The sequence below is a fragment of the Vicugna pacos genome, chromosome 8 (assembly GCF_048564905.1).
Source record: "Vicugna pacos chromosome 8, VicPac4, whole genome shotgun sequence".
NCBI lineage: Eukaryota > Metazoa > Chordata > Mammalia > Artiodactyla > Camelidae > Vicugna > Vicugna pacos.
Genome location: NC_132994.1, coordinates 36138353 through 36157393, shown reverse-complemented (window position 1 = coordinate 36157393; position 19041 = coordinate 36138353). Strand labels below are relative to the sequence as shown.

General features: G+C 47.0%; 1 protein-coding gene across 6 annotated transcripts in view; it reads left to right on the top strand.

Annotated features, from left to right (window-relative positions):
* FYN (FYN proto-oncogene, Src family tyrosine kinase) overlaps positions 1 to 19041 on the top strand; it is a 199480-nt gene that overhangs the window by 166546 nt on the left and 13893 nt on the right. For all 6 annotated transcript variants that reach the window (XM_072965751.1, XM_072965752.1, XM_072965750.1 and 3 more), the window contains 3 exons: positions 108 to 287; positions 1822 to 1898; positions 1989 to 2142. In XM_072965751.1, coding sequence (XP_072821852.1) covers positions 108 to 287; positions 1822 to 1898; positions 1989 to 2142 — 411 coding nt within the window. The remainder of the gene's footprint in view (positions 1 to 107; positions 288 to 1821; positions 1899 to 1988; positions 2143 to 19041) is intronic.

Here is a 19041-nt window from a genome sequence, read left to right as displayed (position 1 = left end):
TTAACTTAAAATCTAACTTTATACAAATAGCTATTGAGTTAAAAAAAATTTTTTTCCCCATTAAAAGAGGATCTTTAGTTTGACTTAATATTGTGGGATGTCTGCAGGTACCTGGAATGGAAACACAAAAGTAGCCATAAAGACTCTTAAACCAGGCACAATGTCCCCTGAATCATTCCTGGAGGAGGCACAGATCATGAAGAAGTTGAAGCATGACAAACTGGTCCAGCTCTACGCAGTGGTGTCGGAGGAACCCATCTACATCGTCACTGAGTACATGAATAAAGGTTGGGCGTGGCCTCTCAGGCTCCCCCCCTCACAGTGGCATGCAGGGATGTTTCTGGGAGGGAAACAGAACTGCCTCCTTGCTTTTTTCCTCCTTTCTGCCTAAATTACGCATTCTTATCAGAAAGCACAAATTATGCGCTCACTAATGAAAGTGTTTTTAGAACAGACTGTGACCTTGAGTTTGTGCCCCCAGATCCTTATGAAACACAGTACCTTTTGCGCGGTGCACATGTCAGGAGTTCCAGCTCCTCTCCGTAATTAAAGAAATTCATTTTTAATCTCAGGGGATACAGAGGGCGATAATAGTTTGCTGTTACTTGGGATGCCAGAGCTTGGGTTAAATTTCCATTTTGTAGGGCTGAACAATTGACGTCAGACACTGATCTCCAAGCTACGTTTAGTCTCCATCTTTTCAATATCTTTTTTTCTTTTCAGCTCTCTTCTTAAACATCAGTTGTAGAAAAACATGCTTTTCAAGAGCACATTTTATTCTCATTCTTTTTCTCTCTCTTTGTCTTTCTAATCAAAGCAATATTGTTGGGGATAAGGCCAAAGATTGCTTTGTTTTGGAAAAACAGATGAACCAAACAAGAAACAGCCTCAAAAGGCAATGCCTTGTACATCAGAGGACACGAGTATAATTTTTCCTTTCCACATACTTTCTTTTAAAATCTATTTGGAAGTGTTTTCTGGCGGATTGTTTGTCCTTTGTATCCAGGGTTATTTGGTAAATAACTTTGTGATTAAAGCATGAAAAAAATCACCGATGATCATGCAGCTTCTGCCTGTGATTGTTTCAGCCCCGATGTCCATTCTGAGCTCCTTGGGCTGTTACCACAGTGGCTCTGAAGCTCCAGCTGTTTTGTTTCAGATATCTTTTAAGACATGATTGGCCACGATCTAATATGAGGAGCTGCCTGCTCCACCCTGTATTCCTCAGATAATTCTTTTCTTGATTAAGATCTGTCAATAAGCTAGGCCAGGGATTCACAAACTTTACTCTGTATCAGAATCACCTAAAGGGCTTCTTAAAAGACAGATTTCTGAGCCAGATCTCCTGAGTTTCTGATTCAGTAGAATCAGGGTGGGGCCCAAGAGTTTGCATTTCTAACTAGTTCCCTGGGCGGGTGCCTTTCTTGCTGGTCCCAGGACCACATTTTGAGACTCACTCAGCTGGGCCCTGTTTCCCCCACATCACTCTTTGTGCAGGACTGATGGGGGAATGAGACTGAAGTGGTGCAGCCTTTCACATGTTCTTCCTTATGACAAAGGGAATTGAGACTCATTTCATCCCATTTTTGTTGTCCTTAGAAATGGAGTCACCATTGTTCATTTTTGAAAGGTAATAATTTTACCTTTCAATGCATGGTTTTTTCCTGGCCTGTTTTTGTGTGTAAACCTTTTTTTTTTCCATTGATAGCATTATTTCATTCAATTACCTCATTACTTCTAATAAGAAAACCAAATATAGCCCTTCACTGGGAGTTTTTATCTGTCAAAGGAGATCAAAATGGCTTTGTGTTTTGTTCACAGGAAGTTTACTCGATTTCTTAAAAGATGGAGAAGGAAGAGCACTGAAGTTACCAAACCTTGTGGACATGGCAGCACAGGTGGGCCCCGTGGTCCCTCAGTTCCTCCTCAGACTCACCAACATGGGGGTGCGTGGAGCATGTGTAACGTGTGTTTCCTCGGTGCCACAGGTCGCCGCGGGAATGGCGTACATCGAGCGCATGAATTACATCCACAGGGACCTGCGATCGGCAAACATCCTTGTGGGGAACGGACTCATTTGCAAGATTGCCGACTTTGGATTGGCCAGGTTGATCGAGGACAATGAGTACACAGCCAGACAAGGTGGGCACTTGCTTGAGGAAGGCTCTTGACCACATCCTGCATGGCCCTTCCTCCCTCCTTCCCTTCCCTTCCTCCAGAAATGTCATTCTTTGGCTGGGTTTTTCCTTCTCAATCTGGCAAGAATCTGACAGCTCTGCACGTGGGAGACTGTAGTGGGCTCAGTAGGTGGATGAGACGTTGCTTTTTGGTGAGTGAGTGTCCACTGATGTGGTCCTCCGGGCTCAAGCCGCCCTCCTCACTTTCCAGGCCCAGGACACTTTGCCTTTGGAGAAGAGGGTTGTGAAAGGCCGAAAGTAATAGCTTGTCACTCCATCAAAGTCTCAGCCAGAAACAGAAGGCACATTCATGGAGAATTTAATAAAGGAGTTGTTTACCATGGCTCAGGCAGGGTTTAGGAAAACCAACAAGGCATGATGCGGCACCCCCAGAGCTGGTAACAGCACTGGAGCTAAGCACCAGCAGCTGCGCAGAGAGGCTACCTTTGGTGGAAACAGGCAGCCGGGCAGGTCCTGGGGACTCGTACCCAAGCTTGCTCTTCGGCCCTCCTCCAGATCTCCCGCCAAACCCACTAGAGCCAGTGATCAGAGGGGTCCAGCTGGGTCCAGAGGAGGGAGAAGACGAGTTGTAAGGGGATCTAGAGTGACGACAGGAGGTAACAGCAGAGCCACTCAGAAAGCTCCACCTCCTTTCATCACGCCCTCCGTCCCGCCCCCTCCAAAGGCTTGTAGAAATGAGCCTCTAGATAAGATACATCCCAAACCAGCAGTGCGACAGCTTTTCAGGTGCTTCTGGAGCACCAGATACCGAGGAGGGGATTCCCAAAGCTATCTCCTTTCTTCCTGGAACTTCACACAGCGGTCAATGGGTAAATGTATGGAATTAAGTGTGCAGTTTGTGATTGAACGTAGGCTCCTCGTGGAGAACATACACTCGTGTCTGAAGGAAGGGGGTCACCTTCTTCGTTGTTGTTTTTAACCAATGCTGGTCATTCCAAGCTAGGCTGAGCAGTGCCTGGAACAGATTACAGGGCAGTGCTTTCTACTGGAGGTTGTGACGGCCAACTCTGATTCTTCTTCTTTCTTTCTTTCCTTCTTTTTTAATTCTTCATTTCATGCCAATTCTTCCCTCCTCTTATCCTTCTCAGCAGTCTCAAGTGATGAGGAAAAATGCTAAACTAAGACCCAGCCTCGCACAGATACTGTCCAAATGCTAAATTACATGTTGGTCAGACAGCTGAGCTATTTGAATTTCCCCGACACGTGGCAGGTCTTGTCCTGGAGCCAAATGTCCACACAGCGAGTATGCCTGTACATTTCACACACACACACATGCACACACCAGTACCGGGCCAGATGGCGTGCCACATCACTAATCAAAGGCACACAGGCAGCTTTGATTGGCACTGGCAGTCCAGAGAGGAATGTGGACGTGATTTTGAGTCAAGGTGAGCTGAGAGGGTCTGAAGCGCCCTGGGTCTTCGACCTGCCCCAGAATGAGAGTTTACCCTGAGGCAAATCTGTCAGATCCCCACTCACAGACCCGGGAGGAGAGGAGAGCAGGTGAAGGTTGTAAGACATGAATATTTGATTTAGGAAGGGTTTGGAATGGAGTCGGTTGTATTAGCATCCTTCCACGTGTGAGTGGAGTCCTGGTGCTGGAGAGAGCAGTTCAGGATTTGTTCCCCGCTTCTCTGGGACTCTGGATGCAATAGAATTTGTGGTTAACAACCTTGAACCATCAGTAAATGAGAAGGTTGCAAGACCAGAAGCCCAAGCATGCTGGCAGGGGTGCTAGTGACAGGGCTGGATATTGAGTTCATGGAGTGAGGTACCCGTTGCTGCAGCCCTGGCTGATGAGAGTATTGGGACCCCCTTGCTGCTGTCCCCTCACAGCACACTCTGCTGTGGAGCAGGGTGAAGCAGCCCCCTCAGCCCTGGCCATCCAGTCCTGCCTTCCTCCCCAGCGCGCTGTTCTGATTGCCTTTCTGGTGGCCGCCTCACCTCCATCGCTTCCCCAGATGCTGTCCTGACATTACGCAATGGATCAGCTTTGTACCATGTTTCCTTAACTTGATTTCCAAGCAGAATATTCCATCCTTCCCTCTTAAAATTCTTTTTTCTTCTCTCTTCCCTTTTACGAGTATCTTCAGATGTGTGCCAAACCCTGCAAGGAGATAAGTAAGGAAAAGTAAATGAACTGGAGGACTGAACTGGAGAAAAGAAACAAAGACTGGGGCCCTAGGATTTGCAGGCAGAATAAAAGAAATGCTGCAACAGAGGTAAAGGAAGGAGCAGGGCTGTTTAATAGGATCCCTACCCAGCGCCCAGGCCTGAGCAGGAAAACAGAGATGGGTTCAGAATGGTTCACTAATGTGTCCAAAGTAACACAGCTAGTAAAAGGTTAGAAGCAGGGTTTGAATCCAGGTGTGGCTGGCATCCACCCTCTTAAGCTCTGCTGACTGCCTCTCATCAAGACAGTGATTAAAAGAACAGAAAAGAAAAATTGAGATTAGTCCTAAATTCTTTTTCCCCTTTATTTTATGGAAAAGCTTTTAAGGGGTACCTTCTGACATGCGTGTGTGAGGGAGTTGGAAGACCTTCACTTTCCAGCTCTGGGACAGCCCGGCTGTTCACAGAGCTCCTCCCGAGGGTCTGCCCTGCCCCGGCCGCTTTACGAAGCAGGAAGGGCCGGGCCTGTGCCTGCGATGTGCTCTGCAGATGGCATGCGTGCTCCGTGCTGAAGTTTCTGTGGGGGATTCGTCAGCTCCTCCAGACAGCTGCTCCGTGTGCCTGATAAGATTTGCAAGTGGGGTTTTATGTTCCCCACAGGCCACAGCCAGGCCGCATCCTGATTGTGGAAGTGTGGGCCGTCTGCAGAAATGTTTGCCAAGCACAGGTATTTTAGGACTGGGAGTGACAATGGTTTCTCATCACAGTTGTGAGTTCCCCCATCTAAGGGCACTCTGAAATGTCTGCTGCCTCCCTGGGTGGACAAGCTGGCACTTCCCTGGGCACAAGCAGGCCTCGGTTAAACAGTCCCGCCTGCGTCCCTTTCCTCTCCTGCGCCTGCCCCACTGGACCATAAGCAGGAGAAGGGACAAGGTCAGGACAGGCCCCGAGCTGGAGGGTGGGCCTCTGCCAGCAGCACGCTGGAGGCAACTAGAAATCATTCGGTATGGCTCGTTCTCTGTTCCCTCCGCACGTCCCTCAGTGACAGCAGTGAGGTCTTCTGTAGTCATAAAATCTTTGTCACATTCTGTCCAATCAGGATCTCTAAGTAATGACAACAAGAATCATTTGAGTTCAGTGAATTATATGAGCAAAGTGAAAGGGCTTTGCTAGGAGCTACTGATAGACGCCTGAGACTGCACAGGGCAGCCAGCAAGCACTGAAAGTCAGAGAGAACCGGACCTGAAACCCAACCCTCCCACCTGCCAACTCTGGGGCCTGGGGCAAGGCACTTAACTTTTCTCACCTCAGTCTACTTATCTGTAAAGTGGGAAATATATTTTACCTGCTTTGTCATTTAATTTTTGCGAAGATTAAGTGGAACGGTACATGTAAAGTGTTCAGCACAGTGGCCGACACGTAGCAAGTGGTAAATAAAAAGGACTCTGGTTATCATGTCCTGTTCCTGTACAAGACTAAGCTCTAGAGGAATGAAAAAATGCGAGAATGGGCTGTAGACACGCAGAAAGGCACAAACACCATTTGGGAAAGAGAGAGAGGGAGGGATTAAAGCTAATTCCTAGCACACTCTTGTTTTTTTCTTCATGAGCTTTCAGGAAGCTCAGTGCTGACTAATGTTGATTTAAATTTAACAAGCTTAGATAGACCTGGCTTATGTATCAGAATGACTTGCTTTTGCTGACACTTACTCTTTTTTAATTCAGCCATAATTCACATACAGTAAAATGAATAAATCTCACTGAATTTTTACATATGCATATGCCCCTGAAACCACCCACAGGCCAAGATACAAACACTGCCAGCCCCTAAAAGACCTCCTCATCCCCTTCCAGCCAGTAACCACTCCCAGAGGTGGCCACTGATTTACTTCTATCACCAGAGATTTGTTTTTCCTGTAACTAAACTTCATATAAACAAATCATACAGTATTGCTCTTCTGTGTCTGCCTTCCTTCCCATCGCGTAGGTGAGAGTCATCCAGGTTGCTGCATAAGACAGGCAGTTCTTCCATTTTCATTGCTGAGTAGTATTCCACTGTCCACATAGATCAATTTATCCATTCTACTGCTATTTCTAACTTGGGGTCTTTATGAATTAAGCCACTGAGGTGGTGGCTAGGAGGACATGTCCTCCCATCTCTTAGGTATATTCTTGGGAATGGGCTTGTCAGCCTGGGGGCAAGGCTATGGTTAGCGTTTGTAGATGCTGCTCACCAGGTTCTGTGGTCGTATCTGTATAGGCAGAGCACACGGGTACTGTGTTACTTCCCAGGGTGGTGCTTCCCTCCGGCTGCTCAGGCAGCCTGGTGAGACTGAGGAAGCTGTGGCTGGCGGTCAGGAAGCCAGGAGTTTGAACTATCTCTGTCTAGTGTGTCCCCAGGCAAATCATTTAACCTTCTTGTGCCTCATTTTTAGCATCTGTCAAATGGAGATAATAAAAATAATTACTTTATATAATTAGTGTGACAATTAAATGGGTTCTCTATAAAAGCTCTTTGAGGCTTGTGAAATATAAATCATTCTTAGAACCTGAACCTTTTGTGTTTGATGTAGATTTTCCATGAAGAGAGTCTTTATTTTCTTACCAAAAAAAAAAATTTTAAGAAAAAACTATTAGTAATCTGTAAAGAAAAATCAATCTTGTAAGAGAAAAAAATAAATTATTATTTTGCAGCCATTTCTGTTGATCTGGGCAGTCACCATTTCATATGACCTACATGCCCAAGGGCCCTCTGAACACAGTTGGGAGCCAGTGGTCTACTTATGGTCTTCTCCAGCAGATTTTCCTCTTTTCTCAGATTTGCCTTCTCTGTTGAGAACTGTCCCTGCCTCCACACCTCCATTGTTTTTAATCCAGTCAACTCTGAACATTCGATGGCCATTCTCAGCAGTGTCACTGACACATGCATGCAAACATACCACCCTCTCCCAAAGATGGCAGGGACTGGATTGTTTAAGAGCATGACCTATGAAATAAAATTATCTTGATCTGAACCTTAGCATTACTGCTAATTAGTTCTGAGGCTTTGGACAAAATACTTAACCTCTCTGAGTCTTTATTTCGTCCTCTGAAAACAGGGATAATAGTAGTTATCTACATCATAAAATTGTTGTATGGCTTCCCTGAGAACATACATAAAGCACTTAGCACAAAGCAGATGCTCAGCTGACAGTTGTATAATTTTAGTTAGTAGTGGTGGCAATAATAACATCACTACTGTTGATCCAGTGGGGTGACAACAGCTGGCTCTGGCTCTGTCTATCTCTCTCTCTTTCACTCTTACACACACACACACACACACACACACACCCCTTGTGGTCTTTTCTGACCCCCTCCAGCAGCATCTCCCACATGAAAGATTTGCACCTATTTAACCCTTTCCTCCCCTGATTTGAATCATCACAAAGACAGGAACTTGGAGTTTCTCTGTGTTTTGGGTTTATTTGGGGTTTTTTTGTTTTTTTTTGAAGTTCTAAGCTGAGGATCATTGTTGAGAAAGCAAATGTCAAGGCAGTCTTTGGAATGTATGTAGAAACAGGGCGTTTAGAACTTTGTCTAAAACCTGCTGTAGGTTTAGGTTTATGTATTAAATAGATGAAGAAAAATGTGTCTGTTCAAAGGCTCCCAGTATTGAAGGTTTATGTTGAAGAGGTTATTATCTGGAGGAAAATCACATATAAATTAGACTGCAAAGAATTCTTAATTGTTGCAGTTTTCATGTTAATTATTTCATGTTAAAAAAAATTGTTACTGCATAAATTAACACATTCTTTCACGGAGAACATATTTTAGAAAGATTTGTTACTTTAATAACTCTTTGTGTATTAGAAATCCCAGATGCCTGTACTAATTAAATATAATCAGATTTTGGATTCAAAAAGCACAGTAGCCATTTAACACAAACAAGCAGGCAGCTACGTTGACAAACACAGTCAGGAAGAAGCGGATCCCTGTTTCTTTCAAATTTTGAGTTTCACTATTCAGAACGGTGAATTCAATTCCTGTCCTTCCTTTGTATTGCAACGACTGGGGATTATGAGACTCAGAATGCCAGCTTTCCAGCTCAAGGGCTCCTGCAGAATTATTAATCAGCCTCTTCTGAGGCCCCTGTAATCCGGTGGCAGATCAAGGCTGATCTCGCCATGAGATGCCCTCCCTCTGCCCCCGTCGGCACATGCGTTTCTTGTTCTCTGTCAACAACAGCATTGCAATTCCCACACAGTGTGCTGTGACCTGCACAGCAAATGTCAGGGGAGGAGGGGGAAAAAAAAACCCTTTTAATTATTGAATTTAATCTAATTCTTCCCGTGCTGGGGAAGCAAATCATCCTTTGATGAAAAGCAAACCCTTTCCAGTGTAGCCATTGTTTTAAGCACTGAGCAGGAAGCTCGATTTGTTTGTACTGACCTCCCCGCCCGTGCCCAGGGTTGATGGTTGAGGGGGTTGCGGGGTGGAGAGTCTGGTGAGAGCTGGGGGCTCCCCCGCAGAACGTCCTGCCCTCGGCCAGGTCTCAGCCATCCTTCCTGCTGAGCTGAGGGCTGCATGCCTGAGCCGAGCCTGGTTCCAATCAAGCCTCCCAGATCCCGAGTTTGGTACACTTCCGTCTCAGGCAGAAAGCGCCTTCATTTGTATTCTGCCGCGCGGCCGGCTTCCACCGGCTTTTCAGAGAGGGATGCTTTGTTTATCTGCCGAGCCACCGCGGAGCCCCGGGGCCGGGTTAAGCACAGGGGTAGCGGGTCAGGCTGTCCGGGAGAAGCAGATGGGTGGTGCAGTCCGTGTTATCCTCAAAGAAAGGATGTGCGGAAAGCCATAGACTAAAAGGGGGAAAAAAAGGGACTTTAACTCACCCTTGCCTCCCCCACTCTTTTAAGATTAAAACTGTTTGCAGAGAGGAGGTGGACTTGTTCCTTTCGCTCCCATAGTCCGGCTGCTCCCTGACTCTGCCCCTGGGGGCGGAGGGGTGGAGGACAGATGGGCGTGCTGTAAGCCCTGGTCACCGGGAGCCCGCTTGTCTGAATATCTTTCCTCTTTCTCTGCACTGGGCAGTCACATTTCGTATTCCGTATGGGTGTCTCTCTCCTTTGTACTCTCTTGGGCAGAGCAATTTGGCGGTTGTTTCTGAATGGTGTAGAGCAAGTCCTTGGTCTATGCACCCACGTTTCTTAGTAATCATCAGGAAGGAAGCAGATGGTCACCCTCTGTGATTTTAGAGTGTGTAAATAGGAACTGCAGACTGCCATCAAACATCACAAATGTCACTTGGCTTCCTTGTCTTGCTTTGCTGGCAGAAGGAACTCCTGCATTTGCATCATCTGGATAATCAAGGACAGACAGTGCGCGTGAAGGAGGGTACACAGCATCATGCTGGTCTCCCCAAAGGCTGGGAGGAGGAGGTGCAAGGTGGAGGAGGAGCGGTTTGAAAAAGCAACTGAAAGTGGTTATTGTCTTCTGTATATCCTGTCTTCCTTCAGTTTCTTCCTAACTCCCAACCAAACCCTCTGGATGACCAGCTGTTCCCAAGCGGTATCCCCAGCCCCAGTGCTTGTCCTGTGCCTCTCAGACTTTGTGGCATGATGTCAGACGGACCCAGGCCCACTGCCCCTCCTCAGGGGCAACTGGATTCCTGGGACAAGTTCTGTGTTCCCTCCCAGATATCCGTTTTTACTTAGGTCTGAATTCTCACCACCCTGAACAGCAGCATACAGATGGTTCCAGAGCTCTGCACACAGCTTTCTTGCCTGCTGTTCTGGATAAAAGACTGCAAGTGTGGTGTCCATCGTACTCAGGCTTTTTATCAGAGTTTTTATTCTGCTGTTGCTTTCCTCGTGGTGCTCTCTGGGAAAGCCGGAAGGACCATTGAAATTATTCCGCATTTCGGTGTTGCCGAACAGCAAGCAGGGGTCCGCCTTTCCTCAGTTCCACCCACGAGAACCACTTACACAAGCCCCACCTACCCCAACACAGTCTGCATTTTAGGCAAAGTTCTCTTGCTGAATCTTAGATCGCCTTCCCAAGAACACAGGTAGCAAACAGCCAGGGTTTCAGAAGATGCTAATTAATTTCGCCCCTTACTTCTAGGATGCCAGTGAGTTATCCTGTCCTAAGTTGTCAGTGGTCACCATCCAGAGGAGGGTGATGGGAAAGGCAAGCAACCCAGGTGTCCTCCCCTCACTGGTTCCCCCATAGATTTGTAGAAGAAACGTCCCAGCCTGCTTTCTGTTATCCTCCATGTAAGACTCTCCTGCTCCTCCACAGGTCCCCTGCCTGCCTGTCCTTCCTCAACTGCAAGACACCAGGGCCAGTGCCTTGACTCCAGCCCCGTCCCGCAGTCTTCTTGTGGCTGGGTTTGGTCCCCTCTGACTTCTAGTTGTCCTGATTAATACCCACTGATGGACTGTCTACCCCTCCCTCTCTGGTCCTCAATTTGGGGTTCCCCTTGGAACTTTGCTCACCCCCTCAGCCTGAATATTCCTTCCATGGATTCAGCCACACTAGACTTTGGATCCCTGCCTGGCTAATCAACCCTCACGTCTGCAGTCTGTTCAGACCCTGCCTCTGGTCCTGGGTTCTTGTCTTCCTTGGCCCAACTTGGTCCTTCTCCACCCACATCCCCAGGGGACAGCACTCCCCCCTCCTCCCCACCTCCTTTCTTCTCAAACTCCCTGCTCAAACTCACCATTATGCATTCCAGATGGAATATCATCTCAATCCGTTGTGCCATTTACTTTTCATTTGTTATTTGTTTTTTTTTTAAAACATGGTGCTAAAGCCTTGTGAACCTAAAGCAGAGAGAGATTTCAACAGAATGTGTCACCAGGAATAACTGGAAAACACACAGTCATCTTACTCCAGACACTTTTAAGAAATTCCAAAGTCATTACTTTGGCTAGTGTGAAAATTCTAAGTTTTGCTTTGCCAGATTTTATTGGGTTTGAAATCATTGTTTTGTTTGAATAACCACAAAGTTCTAGGTCAGGTCAGCTTTGATTTTACCTCCTTCACAGGATATCCTGCCTCTGCCCTGCCTTGTCCCCTCCTTCCCCCTCCCTCCACGACCCTGTAATCAGCTTCCTGTTATTGGCACAATTCATGATTTCTTTTCTCTCATTCCCCAGAGTAACTTTAAAGTTGAAGCACTGCCCATGATTTAACGTTGGGCGTAATAATTTGCAGAGTTTGCAGCTTCATAACTAAAGAGGGTTCTGGATGGATCTTTGGTTCAGAAAAAGTGTCTGTTGTGGACACTAATGCCTTTCCTCTTGCTGATGCTGTTAGGGAACCACTTGTGTTCTCTGTGGGGAGGACTTGACTGCTTTTCTTCTCCACTAGCTTTGCCTTCTCCACCGTGGCCTAGTTTTTTAGCCAGAGAGAATATTTTCTGAGTCAGGGCTATGGAATTGGCCTGGTCACCAGGAAGGGAAAAAAGCCTCGACAGTCCCGCTCTCCACTGAAACCCAGGTAATGTGAGCTGGGCCCCAGCCGGGCCTGTCCTGGCCCCCACCAGAGACTCACCCAGGGAGGACCGTGGGGCACATAGCAGCATCCTTGTGTGGCCGCCTCTGCCCAGGCCCCCCTTCCCTGTGCACTTCCTCTTGCCCCTCCCCCCGAGCCTTTCCCCCTAAAGCCAGCACCACCATTCAGCTCTCTGTTGGCTTTGCCTGTGAGCTCTGTCTCCTGGAATGTCCTAGGGCAGGAGGTGACTGGTGCTCGGTTTTCTCAAGAGTGTCTCCCACTGTGTTAGGGACTCGCTGGGCACTCGGTGAGTTCTCAGTGATTGATTGCTGAGTGTATTGGGTTTTCCTCTTTTCCTCTCTTAAAGTTTGGGGGACTTTGGCTGGCCTGATGCAGCTCACTGCCTTTACATTAAGATCCAAATGAAATAATAGCTGGCATTTATTTGGCTCTTACGAGGTGCCAGATAGGCTGCTGAGCCCTTTACATTATTTACAGTTCTCATCACAACCTTGTAAGATGTTATCATCACCCCTGGTTTACAGACAGGGAGACAGACTGAGAGAGCTTTTAAATGCTCACCCAGCAAAGCCAGTCCACCTGACTCTGAAGCACCTTTCCTAGATGACTGCCTGGGGCCCTCCTCAGATGGCCACCCCATCCTAGCCCACAGTTGGGCCTCTTTGCATTGTCACAAAGAACATTTGCTCCCTGTTTTCTGGCCGACTTCTCCATGCTTAGTGCTGGAGGTAGACTGGGGAGTAAAGGTCTCTGTAGTCTTCATATTAGCTTTTGAAACGCCACTGCCGTTGTCTTAACGCATGAGGATGCACAAAGTACAGTAAGTAAGTGCATCAAGTAAGAACTGTTTCTGTTTAAGACAGAAGAGAGCAGATTGCCTGGCCCCTGGGGATAAAGGACCTTCATTTACTGGATTGGGGCCTGAGGGTTGGGATGAGCCATCTGACCTAATGAATTTAGCTGGTCATCCTGTTTTCATTTAAAAACCAAGAGCATTCGGTCAGACTGTCCTAGGGTGTAGAGGAGGATTTTATTCCTATAACTCTAAGAGTGAAAATAATGATTTGTTACAGTGCTGTATTGTCACTCATTTCTTTGTTTGGTTTGATTAAATCTGTGTAAAGGAAGAGAATGTCTGGGGAAGGTTTAGACATTATGTTGGATACATTGCTAGGTTGGTCCTTTAGCCAATTAAAGCATTTATTGAGCAGTTGCTATTTAACCAGCCTTGGGCGAGGTACTGTGGAGGAAGATGAGTAAAAAGCATGATCTCCAACCTCAAAGGATTGCATTCTACTTAAGGAAACGCAAAATAACCCCTGTAGAACTAGTAGAGAGACATGTTGGAGACATTGCCATGGCGGGGTAGTGGTTAAGTGATTGGGCTCTGGAGCCAGACCTCCTTGGTTCAACTCCTGGTTCCACCATTTACATGTGTCCTTTGGCGTATTGTCTTAGCTCTGCTGTCCTCTCTCACCTGAACAACAAGACTGTTACTGGTAGCTGCCTCGCGTGTGTAGAGCACTTAGCACAATGCTTGATACTCAGCAAGCACCCAGTATATGTTTAGCTACTGTGAGAGCTTCTGTTGTCAAGCATCAAACTGTTGTTTACAGCATTGGCTCCAAGAGTGCTGGCAAGACCCATGAAGGCTGGAGTCATCACGGGTGGCTTGATGAAGGAGTTGGGATCTGAGCTGAGCAGGCTTTCGCTAAGCCGGTGGAAGGAGAGAAGATATTTAGAATACGTTCATGTAGAAGAGGCAAATGCATGATTATGCCAAGTGCGGGGTACAGTTTACGCAAAGCAAGCTAGACTAGATGAACTGTGTGTTCAGGGCAGCAGGAACCAAAGTTGGATAGATACATGGGTCCTTGAAAACTGGGTGGGGGATTATGACTTAATGCAGTAAGGAACCTGCTGTGTGGTTGGCGGGGAGGCAGGTGTCGATATTACGAAGCAGAGGTTTAACGTGATTAATTGGAAAGACGATGAGCCTTAGGCAGAGCCCCGTGGCTGGAGGAGTAAACAGAAGGATGAGGGCCCAGTCAGAACTTGAACAGGAAAGGGCGAGTCTGAGAGCTGGGCCAAGAGAGAAACAAGAGGCCTTGGGGATGGATGAGATACTGGGCTTAAGGGGAAGGAGAAGTCCCAGCCAGCTTTCAGGTTTCTCACCTTGAAACCTGGCAGAGTGGGAATCTGACACCCAGAAAAGGGGTAGTGGGAAGGGGACTCCATTGGCACCCTAGAATATTAGAGTGAGAATAAACTTGGTCAGTCATCTAGTCAAATTTTCTACCTACAAGAATTTCCTGTATAACAAACTGTCTTATTTGTGGTAAACTGATTTAATGAAAAATAAATTTAGACTCATGGTTGCCACATTTGTGATAAAGGTGGGACATCCTAGGGGCTTTGTTACTTAGACATTTGCAAATTAGGAACCAGGACTTCAGATGAGAGATGGAGTCTGTCCAGTGTTTCTGGCCCAGTTCCTGCAGAGATGTGGGGCAAGGTTAATCCTGAGAGAGGGAGGGCGTGTTCCCCCAGGGGAGCAGCAGAAAGGAACACTGAGGCCTCCAAGACACTTGTAAGTAGAGAGCGGGATGTGAGGAAGAGGCTACAGCAGAGACGAGGGACATGCTTGGGAAGAAAGGACGAGCATCAGGAAGAGTCAGCTCAGAAAAGATCAAACGTTTCTCATAGAGATGTTTGAGCTTGAACAAGTGCTGGGGTATGCTGAGTTTTACTCCTTTGTTCCCGAGATGATTCGTATTATTCAAATGTGAAAAGTGTGCTAAAATAGCACCAATGTGACTAGAGCCACAAGTTAAATAAACACGATGACAGGAGCAACAGTAGGCATGTAATCTACCCGACTGCTAATTGCTAATAGACACCCATGGGCCTTGAAATGTCATGATGCTCTTCAAGAGTTTAGAAAAGTCAGAATGCTCTTCATGTTCTGCCTTATCACACACCGATGGTTCTCAAGGTAATGGTGCGTTACTTCCGTGCCTTAAACACGAGGGGGGGGTGTCATTGCCCCGTTGCTCACAAGCCCCTGTGGCTTCCCCCGCCCTCAGGTGGGGTCCAGAGACCCTAGTGTGGCTGCAGAGCCCCACAGAATCTGTCCTTGCAGCCAGCTGAGCTCTTCCCTGGAGTGCCTGTTGCTGTGTGACACGTGTAATGGCCACTTGTTTATTTGAGATCTTTCCTAAACTAGGCTACGGGCCCCCTAAGAGCAGGAGATTGAGTCCACCGTGGTTTCCCCAGTACCAAGTACCATGCCAGGCAGGGGGAGACTCCGGAAACACTTCCGGCAGGAAGAGAGAGAGAGCAAAACCAGTCCAGCACGGGTGGGGCCTTTGTTGTTATGTGGACAGCCTTTGGTAACTGAATAGACCCACAGCTCTCTCCTTTCTCTTACTGAAAGCGTGGATGGTGATTAACCTTATTCTGAATCAGACCAGTGAGGATGAAGGATTGATATCCAGTCCCCTGCTTCCATTCCAGTCTACTGAAAAAAAGGATTTTCCACTTTCTTTTGCTGTGAACACTCCAAGGCCTCCGGCCAACTTGTCTTTCTGTAGGTCTAACCCCGACCCCAGCTGCAGCCCCAGGCCCCTCACAAAGCCAAGTCCAGGATTCCCTCCACCTCAGATGGGTTCACTCAGACCCAAAGGAGTTCGGAACACACTTCATTTGGCACTGAAGTCACGGTTTTTCAGGTGTTTCTAAGTTTCATTAGTGTGTGACAGATGCTTTTCTACTGTAGTTGACAGTTGTTAAACCCTTAAAAGGGCATCCAGATGGTGATAGACAGTGACCCTGATCACCGAGGACAAGGAGAGGCCCCGTCAGGGAGCAGGGCCCTGATAAGAAGCACCATAAGGCACCACGGTTGTCCAGCCCAGGAGGGAAGGCTGGAAGGGCTGATCAGTTGTCCAGTGACTCACTCATCCAGCACATCCTTACCTAGTGTCTCCTGTGCAACAGGCACTGGACTGGGTACTGGAGACATGGCAGCCATCCAGAAAGACGTGTGTCTGCCCCCAGAGACAGTCTACTGGTGGGGAGAAACACACTTCTGACAACTCGTGTATTCGTTGCCCTTGAATGGGAGCAGCTGCAAAGAACCAGACACTCTGGCAGCACGAAGCTGAAGAGCCTGCCCAGTCCTTGTGCTCAGGCCGGGGTTCACAGGACCCTAAGCAAGGGCAAGAACAAAGGAGGAGCAGGAGTCAGCCGTGGGGACAGAACGGGTGGGACTTTCAGCAAAGGCAGCAGCCTGACCCATGGCCCAGCAGCAGGTCAGGACAGTCAGAGAAGGTCAGTGGGACAAGAGCTGAGGGGAGCAGAGTAGGGGAGGCCCAAGATAACAGGAGGGGGCTTGGGAAGCGGGGGAGGAGGGGCCGGATTGTGCACGTAGGCCCAGTTGGAAGGGCATTGCAGGAGGGGAGGCAGGTGGCCGGGAGCAAGTGAGTCCTGGAGTGCAGATAAGAAAGATGAAGAGGGACGGACACATTCAAGGGTGTGAGGTGGACTCAGTATGGACAACAAGAAAGCAGCAGAGGCCAAAGGTGGATGGAGCAGCTTCTCTAGGCAGGCTCCGTGCTGCTGTCTGAGCACAGCGAAGAGCCCATAGACGCGGTACCCGGGCAGGAGGATTCTCTGCACTCTGGTGTCGTCAACTCTGCATCTCACACGGCGGCAAACGCTGAAAAAGCAGACTCGTGGGAAGACATTTTAGGTGTTGTATTTGAGAGGTCCTTGGAGGCCTCCCAGGGGAGGCTCTGAGGAGGGAATTGGTCATACGGGTCAGGAACTCAGGAGGGAGGTCCCATGGACTGACACAAACGCAGGCGTCACTGGAGTCAGGACGGTTGTGGAAGCCATGGAAGTAAGATTGCCCTGATGTTACGCGAAGCTCATGCCCACTCATTTCACATTTCCACAGAAGTTAGAGAAGCCAGGGTGAGATGTGGCTGAGAATGATGATGTAAAACACTGCTGTGTTTACTCGCCACAGGAAATGGTTCAGCCATTCAGCTGACTGGTCCTCTGTGCTATTCTCAGAGCTAAATGAACAAAGTACAAAGATACTCTGCCTGTCTGGTGGTTCCAGGACCTGGGCCTCAATGACAGCACCAAGTCAGGCTTTCAGCTGTGAGTCAGCCTTGGGAAGTTGGTAAAATCTGCAGACACTGCCTGGAAAACATTCAGTGAAAAAGATCTTTCAAGACTATATATAAATACATGTGTGTGTGTGTGTGTGTGTGTGTGTGTGTGTATGTGTGTATGTATATAGTGTATAGCCTTTGTCTATTAGTTTAAAAGAATCCAGTAAGTAATCCAGTAACAAATAAAAACTAGAGTGATGATAATTTCTTCATTTTTTTTTTAGTTCATCTAAATGAACAAGTACTCTGAGGGCTTCCGGGTCCTCCAAAGCCCATGGTATCAGTGACACAGAGCATCATACTTGCACTGGCTGCTACGTCCCCCATAAAGTACAGGGGATGGAAATTGCGGCAGCACGTGCATCCTGCTCCCAGACAGGAGAATTTCAAGGAGAGCACTACAAGTGTATTGTAGTGTGGGTCTCCTGACATTGTCCCCTTTTTTCTACAAATCCATACCAATTAGAAGACAGCTTTGATCCTGGCTTTGTGCCTGCCATGCTCTTTATGAAAAAAAGTCGGAGGGAGCAGAACTTTATCTTCAAGGGAGAGGCAGTGTTTACACCCAGGAGGTCCTGCGTTCCAGGTTTCTGAGCTTTCCTAACTTTCTCCATGGAGAGAGCCCACCCACCTCCCGGAGGGCCACCTGTGGGACCGTATAGGTTGTGTCCTGGGCGGCTTCGGGGCGCCATTCTCCTAGACTGGGGTTTGCAGAGAGTCCTGCCCAAACCCAGGTGAACGCTCCCTGATGTGCCCCCCAGAGGTGGGCAGCTGGGAAGGCGGTGGGCGGGGGGGGGGGGTGGCGGAGTTGAGGAAGTAAGAACTCATTGATGAGTTCTTTTCAGTTGAAACCTCAGTTAATCATTAATTATCGCCACTTTAATTTTGTCTTTTGTCTTCCTTGAAAATGTGAGTTATCTTTAGAGAAACTTCTTTTGTCAACAGAGGCTGCTATTTTAATACCAAAACAAAGTAGGAGAAATCAGACAAAGGCAGTCTTCCTTTTTCCTCTCCAAAGTGTATTAGGTGTAAAAATACTGCTTCTCTTAGAAAGAAAACCAGTACCAAATAAATTTATTTAAGTAAATTCCTGCTAATATGTCAAAGCACATATCTACAAATGATTTTTTATCAGAGATCCGTTATAGCCTTTGTTTCAACTTATTTTTTGAAGGTTTATGTATTATAATTCTTGTTGTAGGTGATAAAAAGCAGACCAGTGCAACTGGCCTATATATTGACTTTTGCTTTTTTTAATCTGAAATTATGAAATCTTCTCTCGGAAAATCCAAATTGACTTTATCCCAATTTTAAATACTTGATGTTCAGCAACACACACATCTTGAGCAACGTGGAACAATTCCAAGAAGATAAGAGAGGCTTGTTTTGCCTGTCATTTTATTTACAGGATTTGTGTCTGCACAGTGGAGAAAAATGTTCTGTTTGCTTCAGAGATGGACATGGATTTCCAAGCCATTTGGCTCGAGAGATGGTTTAAATAGGAATGGATTTAATATACCTTAAATTCTCTGAAATAAGAGAACTCCAGCTGAGGTTTGGTCTAGGGCAAAGTCAGCTCTCAACGTTGAAGAAAATCTGTCACATTAATCCCGGCGGCTGAGAGTCCAAAGCCGCGTGAACAGAATACTGGAGGATACGAAGTGTGAGAAGAATGCTTTGAAAGAAACTTTAAAAACAAAATGACTGTTCAGAGAACACCAGACCTTGTGTGGAATCCTGCAGCACTTAAGCAAAGATATAAGTAATTATGCTGGAGAAACAGAACTAATTAAAAATATCTCGATGCATAAAAGGAAAAGAAAACCATAGAATAACTTCTCTGCTCCAGTGTTAATGTGAGATGCCACAGAATGAAATAGTAGGGTTTTTTTTTTTTTCTTATTTCATTTCACATGGGCATAGAAGAGATGGAGAGGGAAATTATGTTGCCAGAAAATGCCAGGGTAGATTTGCTGAAGATGTTATCATGTACTGTGTTTAAAACAAAAATCTAATTGCTGTAATTTATCATACCTCTGGTTATTAAAACCATGC